The sequence below is a fragment of the Mauremys reevesii genome, linkage group 3, assembly GCF_016161935.1.
Source record: "Mauremys reevesii isolate NIE-2019 linkage group 3, ASM1616193v1, whole genome shotgun sequence".
Lineage (NCBI taxonomy): Eukaryota > Metazoa > Chordata > Testudines > Geoemydidae > Mauremys > Mauremys reevesii.
Genome location: NC_052625.1, coordinates 96,723,967 through 96,740,626, shown reverse-complemented (window position 1 = coordinate 96,740,626; position 16,660 = coordinate 96,723,967). Strand labels below are relative to the sequence as shown.

Below are 16,660 nucleotides of genomic sequence, written 5' to 3'. Positions count from 1 at the left end.
GAAGGGATGGGATGTGGAGAGTATGGGGGTCCCGGGTTAGGGGTGGGGTCATGTGGGGGGTGGTCACAAATTTCCCCACCAGTTGCTATCCCGGCCTGTCAGGGTAAGCTGCTAGTGAGTCAGGACACTTTGCTTACTTAGGTTTACCTCCGTGCCTGTGGATGCTCGAGGTAAACAAACCATCTCGGCCTGCCAGCGGCTTCTCCTGATGGCCCGGGAGCCAAAGTTTGCCAGCCTCTGAATTATAGGGTTGGCTTATTAAAGGGTCATAACAAATTTCCATTTTTACTTATCCATCTTGCGGGGGTCGGCTTATAAATGAACTGGCTTATGATGGAGTATATACGGTAATTTGATAATTTACTAAAATAGCTTTCTAGTGTAAATCAGGATGGTTTCAGTTTGTTTAAAAGGGTTTCCTAATTTACGAGAATTGGCACATAAGGGTTTGTGATTTTAATTATTAGAAAACAGAATGGGCCAAATCCTAAAAAGTCTGTGCTCAACCCTTGCTCATACAAAACTTCCAGAGACATCAATGTGAATTCTAATTACACTGAGATGGGAGGAAGTCAACAGGAGATCTGTCTAAGTAAAGACTGAATAAACATTTCAGGATTTTACCCATATGATCATAGTGACTTTTGAAGTAGTAAAAGAAAATTGGAATAGAAATGAATTTTTACTCAGCCACTCAGCAATTGAAAGACTTACTGCATATAGTTCAAAGTCTTTATCTTTTCTAGTTGAATGTATTTGTGATAAGTTTCCACTGTTTTTGTGTTTACATAGCAACAACCTCATGGACGAACAGATGCCCGTCAAACGTCACTCTGATGCCGTCTTCACTGACAACTACAGCCGATTTAGAAAGCAAATGGCTGTGAAGAAATATTTAAACTCAATTTTAACTGGAAAAAGAAGGTATTAATAAAATAAAATAAAATACAATGAACATTAACGATCTTGGAATGTAATCTTAATATATAGACAAGTATTAGTGACATATTCTTCTAGTGATTTATTTACAGCACACTTTGCAATCAAATTCGAATGAAAGAATAAGAATAACACACAGAATTTGGGAGTCTTAAAATAAAAGAAAATGCTATTGAAATATCCTTAAAGTGCTTTTATTTAGAACAAACATCCTAGTAAAGGAAGAACTAAAGAGCTAGGGCTTATGCACAGGACTTGCAATCAGGTAACAATTTTACAATGAAAATGCACAATGTTTGAAATTTGCAGATATCTAGGGAAGTGCTAGACATGTTACTTCACTGAATGAAAAAAAATGTTTAATAAAGTTTAATGAAACAGAAAGTTACTATGATTAGTTGTGTCTTATATTTCTGAGTGCAACAAAATCCATGTTTCTTGTCTGCAACAGCCAAGAAGAGCTAAACCCTGCCAGTCTTCGAGATGAAGCAGAATTGCTTGAACCCTCCTTTTCCGAAACCTATGATGATGTTACAGTAGATGAGCTGCTGAACCGCCTCCCATTGGTAGGTCCAAATTTACTTTTACCCTTCCAGTTCAGCAGTAGTCACCCCACCCTTAAGATATTAATCTTACACAAAAGATGGCCTCTCGGTAAAGTGCACCCCTCTGGCATGAGCCACATTCCATTATATATTTTATATCTCTACAGGGAATGTGTCTCAGTGTAATGACCTCTTTAATAAGATTAATTAATGATCCCCATGATTACTTTCACTCTAACTTCCTAATTAAATGAGCAGTCTGACACTGTTGGTAATGCACCTAGCTCACTTGGGTGTTTCAAACCACATGCACTGAGGCAAAAAAGCATAATTGACTTATTTTTAATTAGGAAGAATATTCTGGCTTCTGAGAATAAATTCACTGGTTTTCTGTAATTAAAAAATAAAGTTCCATCCCCCCTTTTTGCCTTACATCATTCTTTCTAATTGAAATCCAAGCTCCCCCTAAAACTGTAGAATGAGAAACATGTGCACCACCACCCCAACCTATGTGACAGCTGATTCCTATCTGAAACTGTGTATCAAGTGGGGAAGATCCTTTTTTCCTCTGTTCTGATATGCTTAATATCTGAATTACTACTTAATATCTGTGTTACTACTTCCTGTTTAGTTGTGTGTCAGAATTTTTGGAGACAATGCACCTCATTCACAACTGTGTTACTCTACTTCATAGATTTCAATGTATTACATAGACCTTAAATTGGAGTGATAACACAGTGGTGAATCAGGCCTGATATTCTTGAAAATATATTAATCTCTGTTAGAGGATTTTTCATATCAGTGGTGCTGTTGATGCAGTTGGGCAAAAAATGGACTACAAATAAACAAAAAGTAATTATTTACCCATCCTATCATTTGATGGACACTATAGCCTTATACGAGTACGAAAATGTTTTTCTTCAGTTTTTCATTTCCTTCAGATACTAGAAGAAAATGCATGTTTCCAAACATAAGCAAAGATCCAAAAAATCACACTTCAGGGTATAAGAGAACTTCTAAATCATGGGTTTAGGAAGAAATGTTCCCTGTGGGAAGGTTTTTCCATCATTTCCTCCTGCAAGGTTTCTTACACCTTTTTCTATAGTATCTGGTGCTGGCCACAGTCAGAGTCAGGATATTGGACTAGACCATTGATCTGATCCAGGCAATTCTTAAATTTGTTCCTTCCTTCCACTCTCCCAGATTAGGGGACTGTAACCATGCTACAGATTTCCCTGAAGAGGGAGAATCTGGTCAGTGTTGTCCATTATTCTGTCAGTATCCATTGGTGCCATGTCAGCTTGGTAATCTGCACTTCTTCACTCGAAGGATACAACTGCTTTCAGTATCATCCCTCTTGCCTCGTATGATGATATTCAACAACACTCTTGTTAGTTGGGCTTGATTCTACAAACACTTCCTACCAGGCACAGTTCTTATTGCCATGAATAGGGGTTCCATAGATATCAAAGTTGCTACTCCCAGTAGGGACACTTGCACCCAGTAGTTGGTGTTTGTGGGATTTGGGTCAGTTGTATACACTTTAGATAAAGTTATCTGATGTTGCAGTCACTTATAACATTGATTTTGAAACATACATTCTTCTTGTTTTTCAGAGTCTCTGAAGGAGAGCTGGTAAAATCTATGACAAGAACAAACTATTTTTTGAGTTCCACATAGTATTTCAAAGAAATGACTTCAGTATTCAAACCAAAACAAATATGTTGTGAAGTGACAGTTGTGATATATTTGTTTCTGATATAATAAAAGTTGATGTTTACACTGTAAATATTACTTTAGAGATCTCTACCTAAAGCTGTACATATGTATGCTAGTCTAACTCATGAAAACCCTGTGATTTCATATGATGTAAATCCTATACTTCAATAAATGCATTTGAAAAAGAGGAATGCACACCAGAAGACAGCACCAAATTACTGATTAACTGGCTTATTTTAACTATGGGAACACTTCAGGTAAAATTGCATGATGCAATAGATACACTTGCAGACAACTTAATAAATACAAAAGACCATAGAAAGGAACTGTGTTCAGTATGTTCAAACTGTGTACAAAAAGATTGTCGGGGTAGGATCTGTACAAAAATATATGCTTTTCTAACAATTAATCGACTTAAATAAATAAAAAGGCATTTAAAATGATTGGATCTTTCATAGAACCTTATTTTTGTCCTCCTCCATTTTGAATGTTTTCATTAAGTTAAAGCCAGTAATATTTCCTTTATTTTTAATGTTGAACACTTATTAATCCAAAGTTGCCAAAGCACACAGAAGGAGAAGGGAAAAAAAGCTACCCCTTAATGTTTGATGTGCTAAAGTCATAGCAGTAAGTTTATTCTACATTTGGTTGTGTATAACTTTGCTGATGAGCGCATTCCTTATATATAAAGTAGATCTGAAGACAGTTTACTATTTTTTCAAAATGAATGTAACTTATGAAATACGCAGACAATAAAAAACATTTTATTATCACTGCAACTATTATTGGTTTGCTTCAATGCTGCAATTGCCTGAACAGACAAGACCCCCTATTAATAACAGAGACAAAATAAACACATTCTTCCTCTGGGATATACTATATATCTCTCTGATTGTATTAAAAGACACAATGGGCCTGATTCCTGATTGTGTTATTCCAGTTTAATGTCAGTGTAACTCTGATGTAAAACTGGAAGAATGTTGCTGTGAATCAGGCCCACTGTGTATTTTAATATAAGCTACATAATCATTTGCTCAAGAAGGACCTTTTCAGAGGTTGTTTATAGGGCTTGATAATTCTAGTACAGTATGAAAAAGACCTACTGTATGTACTACTTATGTAGCATAGACACCTCAGTACAAATTTGTATGGAATACCAGGCCTAAAGCTAAGAAAACCCATTCATAATTTAAATTATTTTCAAGTTTGGAAAGGGTGAGGAAAGCATGTAGAGGCTGCTTAGCAATATGCATATTTCCATTTGGAATTTTACTTAAATGTATGTATTACAGACTTAATCTTCCTTCCATTGATGTTAACTGCAAAACTTTATTGACTTCTATGAGTGTGGGACTGGTCTTTAAATTACTGTTGAGTTAAGTGTGCACAGAAAAAGCTTGCCGTTCTTTTATTCATGCTGGGAAATGTTAATGTGTTTCAAAAGAAAATGTCTCAAAGTTGCTTGTGCATGCTAAGCCTAAGGGTGTGTCAACACTTGAAATGCAACATAGGTGCAGCTGTAGCGGTTCAGTGTAGACGCTACCTACAGTGATGGGAGGGGTTATCCCATTGGCATAGTTAATGTACCTTCCTGAGAGGAGGTAGCTAGGTCCACAGAATTCTTCTGTCAACCTAGTGCTGTCTACACTATAGGTTAGGCTGGCTTCCCTGTATTGCTCAGGGGCTGTGGATTTTTCACACTCCCGAGCAACATACTGGGTGAACATAACTTTTGAGTGTAGATTGACCCGAGACTTACATGGAAAAAGGTTCATACAATATGCAGGCTGCCAGTTTTTTTCTGAACACATCCATTTATGTACCTAAATGGAAATCAGCTTCCATAAATCAAGTAACTGATTTTCTAGTTACTTGTCTTGGATTTTCAAATTCTTTTTGGCATAAGCCAGTACATGTATATGCAAAAATTACACACATAATTTCAGTTTTGCAATTTGACACACAATGAATATTGTGTTCCATTGGCAAGTCCTACCTAAACTGATTATGAGAATATGAGTGAACAAACAGCTGTTGAACATTGCTGACACATAACAACTTTTTACTTCATGATGTTTTATCCAATGTAGTTGAATTCACTCAGCATTTCCATGAGAAAACCTTTTTAAAAAAGATAATAGATTGGAAAAATACTCCTTCAGAAATAAAAATTGGTATACATGTGGTCTCAACACACAATATTTTTTGTTTTAAAATAGGAAAAGTTCATTCAACCATTTTAAAGTACACAAAATAGGAAAATAATGTAGAGGACAGAAGTTTCCAAAAGTTTTTAACTCTTAAAAAAATAAGCACATTTTGAGTAATTAAAAGTTGTATAGTTCTAACAGGCCAAATTATCTTTAGATATTTGCAGTTTGGATCTCATAATCTGGAATGGTTTATTTGATTTAAACTCACAAAAACTAAACAACAACTTTTTTTCAGTATATCAGAAGCAGGAAACCTGCCAAACAATCAGTGGGGCCACAGAACAATTGAGCTGTTAAAGGACCACTCAAGGAAGACACAGCCGTTGCGGAGAATATAAATGCATTTTTTGTATCAGTCTTCGCTGCAGAAGATGTGAGGGAGATTCCCACACCTGGGCCATTCTTTTTAGGGGACAAATCTGAGGAACAATCCCAGATTGACGTGTCAATAGTGAAGGTTTTGGAACAAACTGAAAAATTAAACAGTAATAAGTCACAAGGACTACATGGTATTCACCCCAGAGTTCTGGAGGAACTCAAATATGAAATTGCAGATCTACTAACTGAGGTTTGTAACCTATTGCTTAAGTCAGCCTTTGTGCCAGATGACTGGAGGATAGCTAATATAATGCCTATATTTTAAAAAGGCTTCTTCGGTGATTCTGGTAATAACAAGTCAGAAAGCCTGTTATTGCCAGGAAAATTGGCTGAAACTATAGTAAAGAACAGAATTATCAAACAAATAGATAAAAATAATATATTGGAAGAGTCAACACAGCTTTTGTAAAAGGAAATCACGCCTCTCCAATCTATTAGAGTCCTTTGAGCGTCTCAGTAAGCATGCGGACAAGAGTGACCCAGTCGAAGTAGTGTACTTGGACTTTCAGAAAACATTTGACAAGGTCCCACACCAAAGGCTTTTAAACAAAATAAGCGGTCATTGGGTAAGAGGGAAGGTCCTCTCATGGATCAATAACTGGTTAAAAGACTGAAAACAAAGGGTAGGAATAAATGATCAGTTTTCACAGTGGAGAGAGGTAAATAGAGTGGTCTCTCAAGGATCTGTACTGAGACCAGCGTGGTTCAACATATTCATAAATGATCTAGAAAAGAAGGCAAACAGTGAGATGGCAAAGTTTGTAAATGATACAAAATTACTCAAGAGATTTAAGTCAAAATCTGACTGTGAAGAGTTAAAAGGGATCTCACAAAACTGGGTGATTAGGCAACAATGGCAGATGAAAGTAAATGAGATAAGTACAAAGTAATGCACATTGGAAAGAATAATCCTAACTATACATACAAAATGATGGGGTCTAAATTAGCTGTTACCACGCAAGAAAGAGATCTTGGAGTTACTGTGAATAGTTCTCTGAAAACAGTGACACTCAAAAAAGTTGACAATGTTAGGAACTGGGAGACTTCCTCTGAAACTTCGAGCTGCCTGAGTTTGAGTGACTGCAAATGTTTGCTATAATTGGATAGTTTGAGATATTATTCTTCTATTTTTAAACAGAAATACTAGGACAGATTCACATAATAGATTAATATCAGTTGAGGATCTGACTCACTTTATTTAGAGAACGACCAGATTTTCAAGGTGAAAAAAAACTTTATGGGAGGAGGCTATTACTTAGCAGGGTCAGTGAGATGTGATAGGAGGGTTCTGCTTACTGGAGCAGGGGCTAGAGAAGGTAAGAGAAAAGGCTGCCCAATCCACCCTCTGATATTTCCAATGCTTTCCTCTACCTTTCCCCCACCCTTTCCCTCATCCCCCCTTGATTTCTCCACTTTCCCCTTGCTTCCAAGGGTCTCCCCTTTTCCTCCTCCCTCCCTAGCTCTGTCACCATTGTATCCATAGCAAAAAGCTATTTGTTTATTCTGTTTGGCATGTCTCTGTCTTTCAAAGCCTGACCTTTCTGTGACCTTTCTCTGTGCCTTGCTCAAGTTGGGAGAGAATAGAGGCAGCCATGTGCTAGGCTGGGAGGCCTGTCCTCAGTACACAATCATTCTCCCTATCACATCTACTCTCAGTCTTCTAGGTTCCCCCTTCTTCCCTCATGTTGTCCCCTTTGCTCAATACTCTGCCTGAGCATGGTGTTTACTTGTGGTGCAGGGACGATGAGCAGCAGCATGGATGCCTTATCCCAGCCAGTGTCCCAAGCCACCATGAATACAGTGATGGCCCAGGGGCACTGTCTATAATCTCATCAATTGCAAGCGGACGCTTAAGTGCAGCTTTTGCACTTGTATCTGCTTCCAACCCTACTGCTGGTACAAAGTGGCTTTGTGCCGCCTCCCCTGCTCACTGCTGGTGTAGGGGGCATGGACCTGGCCACCTTTACACACACTTCCCCACTGTGCTGTGCCATGCACTGTAGGGCTGGCAGGTTGTCTCCTTCAGTGTATATGTGCTCACTCCAGTCAGTTGTCGGGCTGTACTTCCATGTGGCCAGTCTGATGTGGTTTAAAAGACAAACAAGCCAGCACATAATACTATTTCCTGTGAAGATGGCAGGATCAGACCCTGAGAAGAGGGACATCCTTGTTTTCATTGTTACCCTAGTCATGTATAAAAACAGATTGTGCTGCTCATGCCCATGAATGCAGGGTGAGGTGCCAGCATGGTGAGCAAGGATTGGTCATATTTTTTGCAGTAGGGAAAGGCTGGGACAGAAGCAGATAACTTTTGGGTGCAACAGAGAACGTCTTGTAGGCAATGCACAAAATTCTTATGCCAGCCCTGGATAGGGAATTAATTTTCAAGAGCGCTGGCACAAACAGAGTACAGGAGGTGGAGATATCATTTGCAAAAGCTCCCTTTCCTGCTCCCACACAGCTTTCCAACTCCCCTCCACACAGTTCGAGTTTTAGTTTGGTTTGTGACTACTGCAGCATGCTGACCTTTCCCTTGGATAAATCCACCTTCTGTGGATTCTGCATGTGTGGTCTTCTGGGGCCTGTATGGCTCAGCTGGCCACAGATATTTTCAGCTCTGCTCAATTCTGCTTTGGAACGTACAAAAACAAATTGGTTGCCAGTTTGACAAGCTGGCTCAGGACTGAAGCCAGATTATGAGAGCGTTGATCTCCTAAATCACCTTTAGCAAAAACTACTTGGAATAATTAAATATGACTTTCACTTTTGAGATGCAGAATATGAACCCTATTACTGAATAGAAAAGTTTTATTTCACTTTATTTCTCTCTTTCATATACAGACACACTGGCTGTACTAGTGCATCAGTAAAAGTGCATCAGTATATAAACTTACGAGGAAGGAAAACATTTCTACCCCTTTATGAGAGGAACACCAAAAGCCAGTATTTGATGAACAATAATTTTAAGAGATCAAAAATATCTGAATTTAAAAAATGATCCTCTCTGTTAAGCTCAGAGAATGAATACAGTGTGATATAGCAAACAAAACAGTTCTGTTATCTAAATATGATCTTTAGAAAGATTCACTCTGTGACCAAAGTATATTTGAAGGAGTGGTATATTGGAGGAAAAAGAACAGGCTAAATTTCAGCCACAATCCCCTCCCCTCAAATATGTGAGTTATTAACTTCTAGATGCAAGATGTAGGGACCTAGGGCAAAATTTTCCAAAGCAAGTGAGTGATTTAAGAGCCTAAGTCCTATTTTCAAAAAATGACCTAGGATTTAGGAGACTAAGTCCCATATACCTTCAATGAGAACTAGGCTCTTAAATGGCTCAGTCACTTTTGAAAATAGGACTTTGGAAAATTTTAGCCCTAGTATAAACATTTACTTTGATCCACATTGCATCCTTTCTACTTGGAAAAAAACAGAAGGAAAACCTGATTGCTGACTATTCGAGTCATACTCTTCCCCTGCTGGTTTATTTTAATCAGTGATAACCTTTCAGACTGGAAACATACAGAAATCAGTAATTTTGACAAGTATCTTATTATGAAGCTGGGCTGCTGACAGTGACAAAGAGAACAGAACATTAGAATGTGGCATGTCAAATTCTATGGTATTGTTGCCCGCCATGCTGTGCCAGGGACCTTCCCGTCAGCTTCCTGATGGAGGAGAAATCAGTGATGTGGAGAGTGGCTACATTATCAATAGCACTTGTTTATTCTCCACTATATACCCCAGGCCTTTGATGCCAGGTGTCACACAGAACACGCAGACTATCCCTTCTTTTCAGAGGCACAGTCACACAACAATGTCCAGGTCCCCAGGAGCAGCTCTGCCTCAAGAATTGACTCTCTGTAGGGAGACTAAGGCAGGGTGCAACCCTCTGTCACAAAACAATACAGCGTTTCTTTGAAGACTGAACCCTGCTCACACACGACGACCCTGGAGGCTAAGTCTACACTCCGAGCTGGGGGCATGATTCCCAGCTCATAGCTCAGACAAGAGCTAGTACAAGTCTGTCTAACACTCTCTAAGAGTAGTGCAGCTGCCATAGCTCAGGCAGCGGCAGAATGGGCTAGCTGGCCCAAGTACAAACCTCCCTAAACTCCATGGTTGGGACAGCCTGGCCACATGACCCTTGCACATGTTACCATGGCTACACTACTATCTGTAAAGAGCTAGCTCAGAGGAGAGCTAGCACAAGGATGTGTATTGCACCCCGGCTTGTATTGTAACATAGCCTAAATATACCAGTGCCACCTGGTGATTCCAGCCATAACACTATACTGCACATTATGTCGTGGAGACATTAAAATATGCTGCCCTTCTACAGCATGTTGTAACTGAGAAGATCTGAGCCCCATTCTTGAGGACAATAACATATGGTTAGGGAGTGAGAAAGAGAAATCGAGATATGTAGAGAGAGTAAAAGTGAGCAACAAAGAATCTCCTTTTAACAGTACTCAGTGATAAGTGATACATCCAGACATGGCTATTATGGGGTTTATTCTGTTGTATAATTGTGGTCTACATTTTCAAAAGTGACTAGTGCCAACTCCAGATGCCTTGAAGGGTACTGATTTTCAGAGACAGGATGATCAGCATTCAGACAACTTTAAAGTGTTTCCAGTTGGACATCCAAAAATTGAGGCACAAAAATCATGAGTCACTTGAAAAAGTTATGCCTGTGTATTTTTATGAGGGTCTGCACTCATCCACACCAGCCAAGGGTGCACCCACAGGGAAACTCTGACTTTGTAGAATAGCTGAGACTCTGCAAATTGGGTGGTCTGATCTTGATCCTTGGATTTTACCCTTCCCCTTTATCCTGAGGCCAAGGCAGCTGAGAGCTCCATTTCTAATGCTCCTCTTCAGTCAGCTGCGAAGGAATATTGGAGAGTGATGTAATGTCATCTGAACCCATCGTCTGTTGTGAACATCACCTCTGCAACTTTCTGCCACTCTGAGGAAGGGAAACCTGAGGGTCAATCCACTGCACACTAGTGAACGGCCCACCACGCTTAAAGAGGCAATTCAGTGCAAGTGTAGGTTGCTCACTGTAAGAGTGCAGTGAGGTGAAAACGTAAAAGGAAGAGTAAAAGCAGCTACTACAGCACTCGCTGACGTATTTTGTGTATATTAAAATATTATGCAAAAGTGCAGTGCCAATGACTAGTAGGAGGTGGGGGTCTCCTTTTATCCACAGCTAAAGGGATTACCAGAGGGATTACCTACTGGATCATTAGTCTGCTGCTGTGCAGGAATAAAGAAATCCAGCTGAGAGAACTGCTTGGGTCATTTGATGCTTGCTCTTTGATTAATGATTCATTCTCTGTTCCATGGAGGTGAGCACACGAGTGCTTAATGTGCCCTTCTCTCGCAGAAAAAGCCCCAGCTCTGTAAAGACTGGATTTAATAGGCTGTAGCAGGTTCTATAGCACTCCGGCCCTATTTGAATATATTTTCCTGCAGAAGTGGGTAATTCAAAATTTCATTTCCCTTGCTTCAATTCAGCTGAATACCTTTTGAACGTTTTTGGTATTCTGAAGGGTGTCAGCACAACACATGAAATAATTAAGTTGCTTTTTGATGGCAGAACATCACTTAATAAAGTCAGAACAGCATTTCAATAAAAGTCTTTCTTTTCTATTCTTTTAAAACTTGGTTTACATGACCTTATTAATAAGAAGTGCCTGGCCAGCAGGTATTTTACTGTCTGTACTAAAGATACTTAATCCAAATGAATGTTCTATTTTCCATGTCTAATTATGTTACCACTTAACTGTTTCCTAAAAGAAATCCATCTATCTGAAATCTTGCTTTGGAGAGGTACCGTGTTGTGTGATAAACTTGAGTGTAAAAACAACAAGCCATCAGAAGTGCTATTTTTCTGACTAAATTAAAAACTGATTAAATCTGAATGAATCCTGGGTCCAGATTCTTTACTTCCTCTATTATTTACTGGCTGCAGCAGTGGAGGGCCAAAAAGGAGCCAGTTATGGTTCCTTGATACTTTGTCCAGTCTACATTGGTCTTGGCAAAGTTTAGAACAGTCTCAGAGCTGCCCTAATGTACACTGGCTGGTTATAGCTCACAAGAGCTGTCCATCAGCTGAAGGTGATCAGTGTAACCTGTGTACTGTTCATGTACCCTCTCATGCCAAACTCAACTCCAGCATCACCACTACCCTAGTTGTTGCAGAAGGCTGGCATACGAGCTAACTCTGCACCAGCTGAGGACTTCCTTGCGCTGTAGGAATCCCCAGCTGGGGAGATCCATTAGCTTTCTAGCTTCTTAGGAGGGCTGGTCAGCACCAAAGAGACATTCTAACCTATTATATCAAATAGCATCTCAGTCCAGATATTTCAAGCTAAGACACAATAGAAAAGCTTAGTCAGATAGATGCTTTGTATGAATATTAGTAATGGTGAATGTAAAATGGGGTTCCACTCACTGCAGGTGTGCCTACGCGAGGCTGGGTCTGGGAATCAGCTCTCACTGCATCTGATGCCCCTGGCCAGAGCTTATTCACCTCTCACATGTCCTCCCTACCACCTCTGTGTTCCTACAGAGAGATTGCAGAATCTCTCTCTACAGCCTTCTGCTTTTAACATCTTAGTTTCCTACTACTATTTCTGCTTCTCCCCCAGCAGGGCTTCATCTGCCATTAGGCCTTTTGAAGCCCAGGGTCCTCTCCAGGTGCAACATATCAGGTTAATTGGCCTCTTCTGGCCCACATTAACCCTCTCAGGACTTGTGTGGGGGCGGACATCCCATCACGGTGAATCTGTTGCTAAAAAAAAAAAAAAGGACAATTCCAAATCTTTGCTGATTTCTAAAAGTCAAACTGGACCCTCACCTTATTGCAGAATTCTGAAACATTCTGTTCTGTTTTTCCACCTCCACTTTCGTCCTGTCATCAGAAACTGGAATGCCAAAATAATGGGAGGAAACCCTTTTTTTTTTTTTAACAGCAGTTCAGGCCAGCACCAGAAGTGCCACTGCTTGAAATCTTGTTTTGAAAGCTTTTGAACTTTTGGGTGCTAATTTGAAACAAATGTAAACTCAGAACATTTCAGAGTCTCCCCCCACCTAACACAAAGAATAATAAGTGTAAACATCAAATCAATCCATATTTCTTCAATTGCTTTTTGAGTTATTTCTTCAATTACTGCTTTTCAAACTTCGTATTGATTATAGAACTTCATCCAGGCAATAGTCCCTGGTCAATTATCATACAACATATTAAGTTATTATGGGCAGACTGTCCACCTGTCATTTTTCTTTTGCATTCTGTAACATTGATGCAAATATATCTTTTAATGAAGAACTGAAATTGCTAATATTCCACACAAGAAACAAAAGTAAATATTACAATAAAAGAAAAGTGGTATTTTCTCCACAAGTAGTGTCTCTCCAATTTATATTCAGTAGTAGTGGAACATTTTATACTGAACCCTTCAAGTGCATATACAGAACGTTCATTTAGACTCCCTAAATCTAGTGGCACTGACACACAGGCAAATTAATGCTTTTAATCTTGTTTTCCTTTTGCTGATATTGACAGCCAGTGAAAGAGACTCCACCAGACTTGGATTTTAAACAAAGTGCTTGGAAGAACTTGATTCAGTTAGGATGTAATTCATTTAATTAATAAGCTTCCCCTTTTCAGTCTAGACAATATCAGGAGAATGTGTTGCAATCAAAGTATTCTCCAGTTAATTCATTACCTTTCTACTGTGATAACGGATAAAGTAGTAGTATGAAATACTAGTATGAAATACTAGTACTAAATACTACTACAAGTAAAGAACATGTTCACATTCTGGCAGAAGGAAAGTGTTTTTGCACTTACACCTGTTTCTTTTTCTAATTATGTGCTGTGTACACATGGATTTTTTCAATCCCCCTATCTGTGGTGGAGGCCAAGGGTCTGCTGAGTATTTCCTCGTCCCCACAATAGTCTCTTAAGGCCATACCTTATGAGCATTCAGGGAGTGAAGGGGTTTGGGACAACCCCCTCACCTGCTCCCATGGTTAGAAACTCAGCAGGTTGAAAATCTGCATAGTGGATGCTTTGGGCCTCAGTCAGTGACTCATGTCACCACTGTCTCTACTCTTCTTTCCTTTTATCCAATTTAAGAGAATATCTGGCCTCTGTCACACACCTATCTGGCTGCTCTCTTTTACTTAGTATGCCACATACAACCCTGGGTGTAAGCAGGCACAAAGCTGATGTTTCAAGGGGGAGGGATAGCTCAGTGGTTTGAGCATTGGCCTGCTAAACCCAGGGTTATGAGCTCAATTGTTGAGGGGGCCACTTAGGAATATGGGGCAAAAATCAGTACTTGGTCCTGCTAGTGAAGGCAGGGGACTGGACTCAATGACCTTTCAAGGTCCCTTCCAGTTCTAGGAGGTTGGTATATCTCCAATAATTATTATTATTAATGAAGGCAATGGGGTTACACCAAAGCCAAGTTTGCCCCATCATAAAATCTTTAGGAGCATTTTTTAGGTTTGTCTTTAAAGAAAGTCATGAAGGGTGAGTTGAGAGTATCTAGAGAATAACAGTGCAACCTCTGGAAGTGCTTATTAGGTTTATCCCAGACAAAGGATATATAGAAGGGAACTCCAGGGGGTCATATAATTCATGCCCCAGCATCTTGTCAGGAGAGTGTCATTATTCATTATTATATTCATTATTATTATGAACATAGCAAATGATCAGGTCTAATCTTGTGTATCTCTGGTGATGAAGATTTCATCGACTTCTTTGGCACTTTATAGCATCGCCTAAATGCCTTTTTGGAGATATAAAGGTTTTACTTATGCATATGGCTCTGGTAACTGCATGACTCAGGCTAGGAACCAGAGATGAAGTCACACATGCAGTTGTTCATGTAGACCTGTGGTCTGAGGTGCAAAAGGGAAGAACAGAGACCCAGCCCACCACTACCATGTCAAGATTGAAGTGAGATTAAACTATGAACAAAAAAATGCAAGCAAGAAAGATTTGTTCTTAGTAAATCAAGGTTTTACATTAACTGAAGGGAAATTTTCCCACCAATTTTAAACAGATTATTTAATTGAAGATACAGTAAGAGCTATAAATCTGCAAAAGGTGAACCTTTCAATAGCAGATGGCTGTTATTCTGCAGTTCCTAATCAAGCTTCCTAGTTTTGTTTTTGGCTCTTTTCTTGTGTAGATGTTCACCTGCTTCAATCAGCTTTTCTTCTAAGTGTCATCATCACCATCATATTAATTCTTTTTTAAAGTTATTACTAAGTTCAGCAACACTGATTATTTCCTATCTTCAGTCATGAAGCTCCTGCAGAGGAATTGGAATCTTCTCTATGTAAGCAAGAATTGAGACAAGACTGGAGAAGATCACAAGAGAATTGGGGCTAGATTGTGGTACCCCAGCCTCATATTGAATAACACTTTACTCCAGAAATAATTCCTTTGATTTCAATGGGACTGTGTGTCAAGTAAATTACTAGTCAGCCTCAGCAAGGTTAGCAGAATCTGGCCATTTGGTAAGAACAGCCTTTTGTGGGAGCAGAGAAGCAGCACTGCTTACAAATCTTAGAACTGCTGTACCTTTTACAGACCAATCTCTCATCCAAGAGGGATGTAGAAAAATGATCACCTGACCCTCAGCTTATTGGTATCAGCTGTGCCTGTTTGAAACATCATGAACATTTTGGATATTGTATTCATGGTACAGATGCATATATTAAAAATTCTCACCTGGATTTTGCCTCATGATGAAATTTCGTACTCAGTAATGATGCTGCAGAACTCTGGCGTATTTCTTGCCTAAAATTTTAAATGTTATTAATAGAGTGACTGACGTTTCATGTTGGAGCAGAGCTCATTCAAACCAATGACTACTTGGTTCTAGCAGGCCAAAACAGACCACTGAAGACTGTCTGCAATCAAACCTACCCTTTTGCTCTGTGAATCTAGCCCTGCGTGATAACTCTGTTTTACTACTAGGTTAGTTAAAAAAATATTTAAAAGCAATGATTAATTTATTTTATTAAAATCAGCCTCATATGTAAACTCTATGAATTTCATTTGTTCCCAGGGAAGGACGGGGTCTTTAGTAGATTTTAAGGCTGGAAAGGTCCACTAGGCATAATATAGGCCATAGAATTTCACCCAGTAATTCCTGCACTGATCGCAGTGATTTACAGTTGACTTGAAGTTTATCTTCTAGAAAGACATCCAGTCTTGAGTTCAAGATTACAAGGGATAAAAAATTCACCACATCCCTGGTTAAACTGTTCAAATGGCTAATTACCATCACTTTAAAATATGCACCTTTGTTCCCGCTTGAATTTGTCTAGCTTCAGTTTCCAGTCACTGGATCTTGAAATCTGTAGCACTTGTCCACTAGCACATTCCTTGAAAAATTCTCAGTAGGATTCTTTGCCCAGGTCACTGTTGCATAAATGTAAATAACACCTCTTTAAAAACTTAATCAGATCTAATCATTTGGGAGATACAAGACATCACAAAGAGATTATGTGAAGCTGGGTAAGTGTGTGTGCTTCTCTATCCCACGGTTTTATCTAAGACTCAGGGTGCAGGTTTGTCTTTTATGGAAGTCTGATTTTGTAGGGCCAATGCTGTGGTTTAGAGACCCCAAACAGAAACCAAAGGAGTGAAGGAGCAGTACTGGCTTAAGAGGGCAGCTGCAGAGCATGCTCCAAATGTAGGAGCTCCTCTAAAGTGGGGTTGTAACATTTAAGCAGGGGAAGAATGAAGGAGAGAGTGATTGAAAGGTAAAAGTCAGTTTGCAGCTTCCAGTGACAGAGTAATCCACCAAAGAAGTGTCTGGACTGGGGGGT

General features: G+C 39.4%; 1 protein-coding gene across 4 annotated transcripts in view; it reads left to right on the top strand.

The window, feature by feature from the left end:
- Positions 1-3,946, top strand: part of LOC120400828 (vasoactive intestinal peptide) — a 55,183-nt gene extending 51,237 nt beyond the window's left edge. For all 4 annotated transcript variants that reach the window (XM_039529943.1, XM_039529941.1, XM_039529940.1 and 1 more), the window contains 3 exons: positions 793-924; positions 1,391-1,505; positions 3,101-3,946. In XM_039529943.1, coding sequence (XP_039385877.1) covers positions 793-924; positions 1,391-1,505; positions 3,101-3,109 — 256 coding nt within the window. In that variant the 3' untranslated portion in view covers positions 3,110-3,946. The remainder of the gene's footprint in view (positions 1-792; positions 925-1,390; positions 1,506-3,100) is intronic.
- Positions 3,947-16,660: the final 12,714 nt, after the last annotated feature.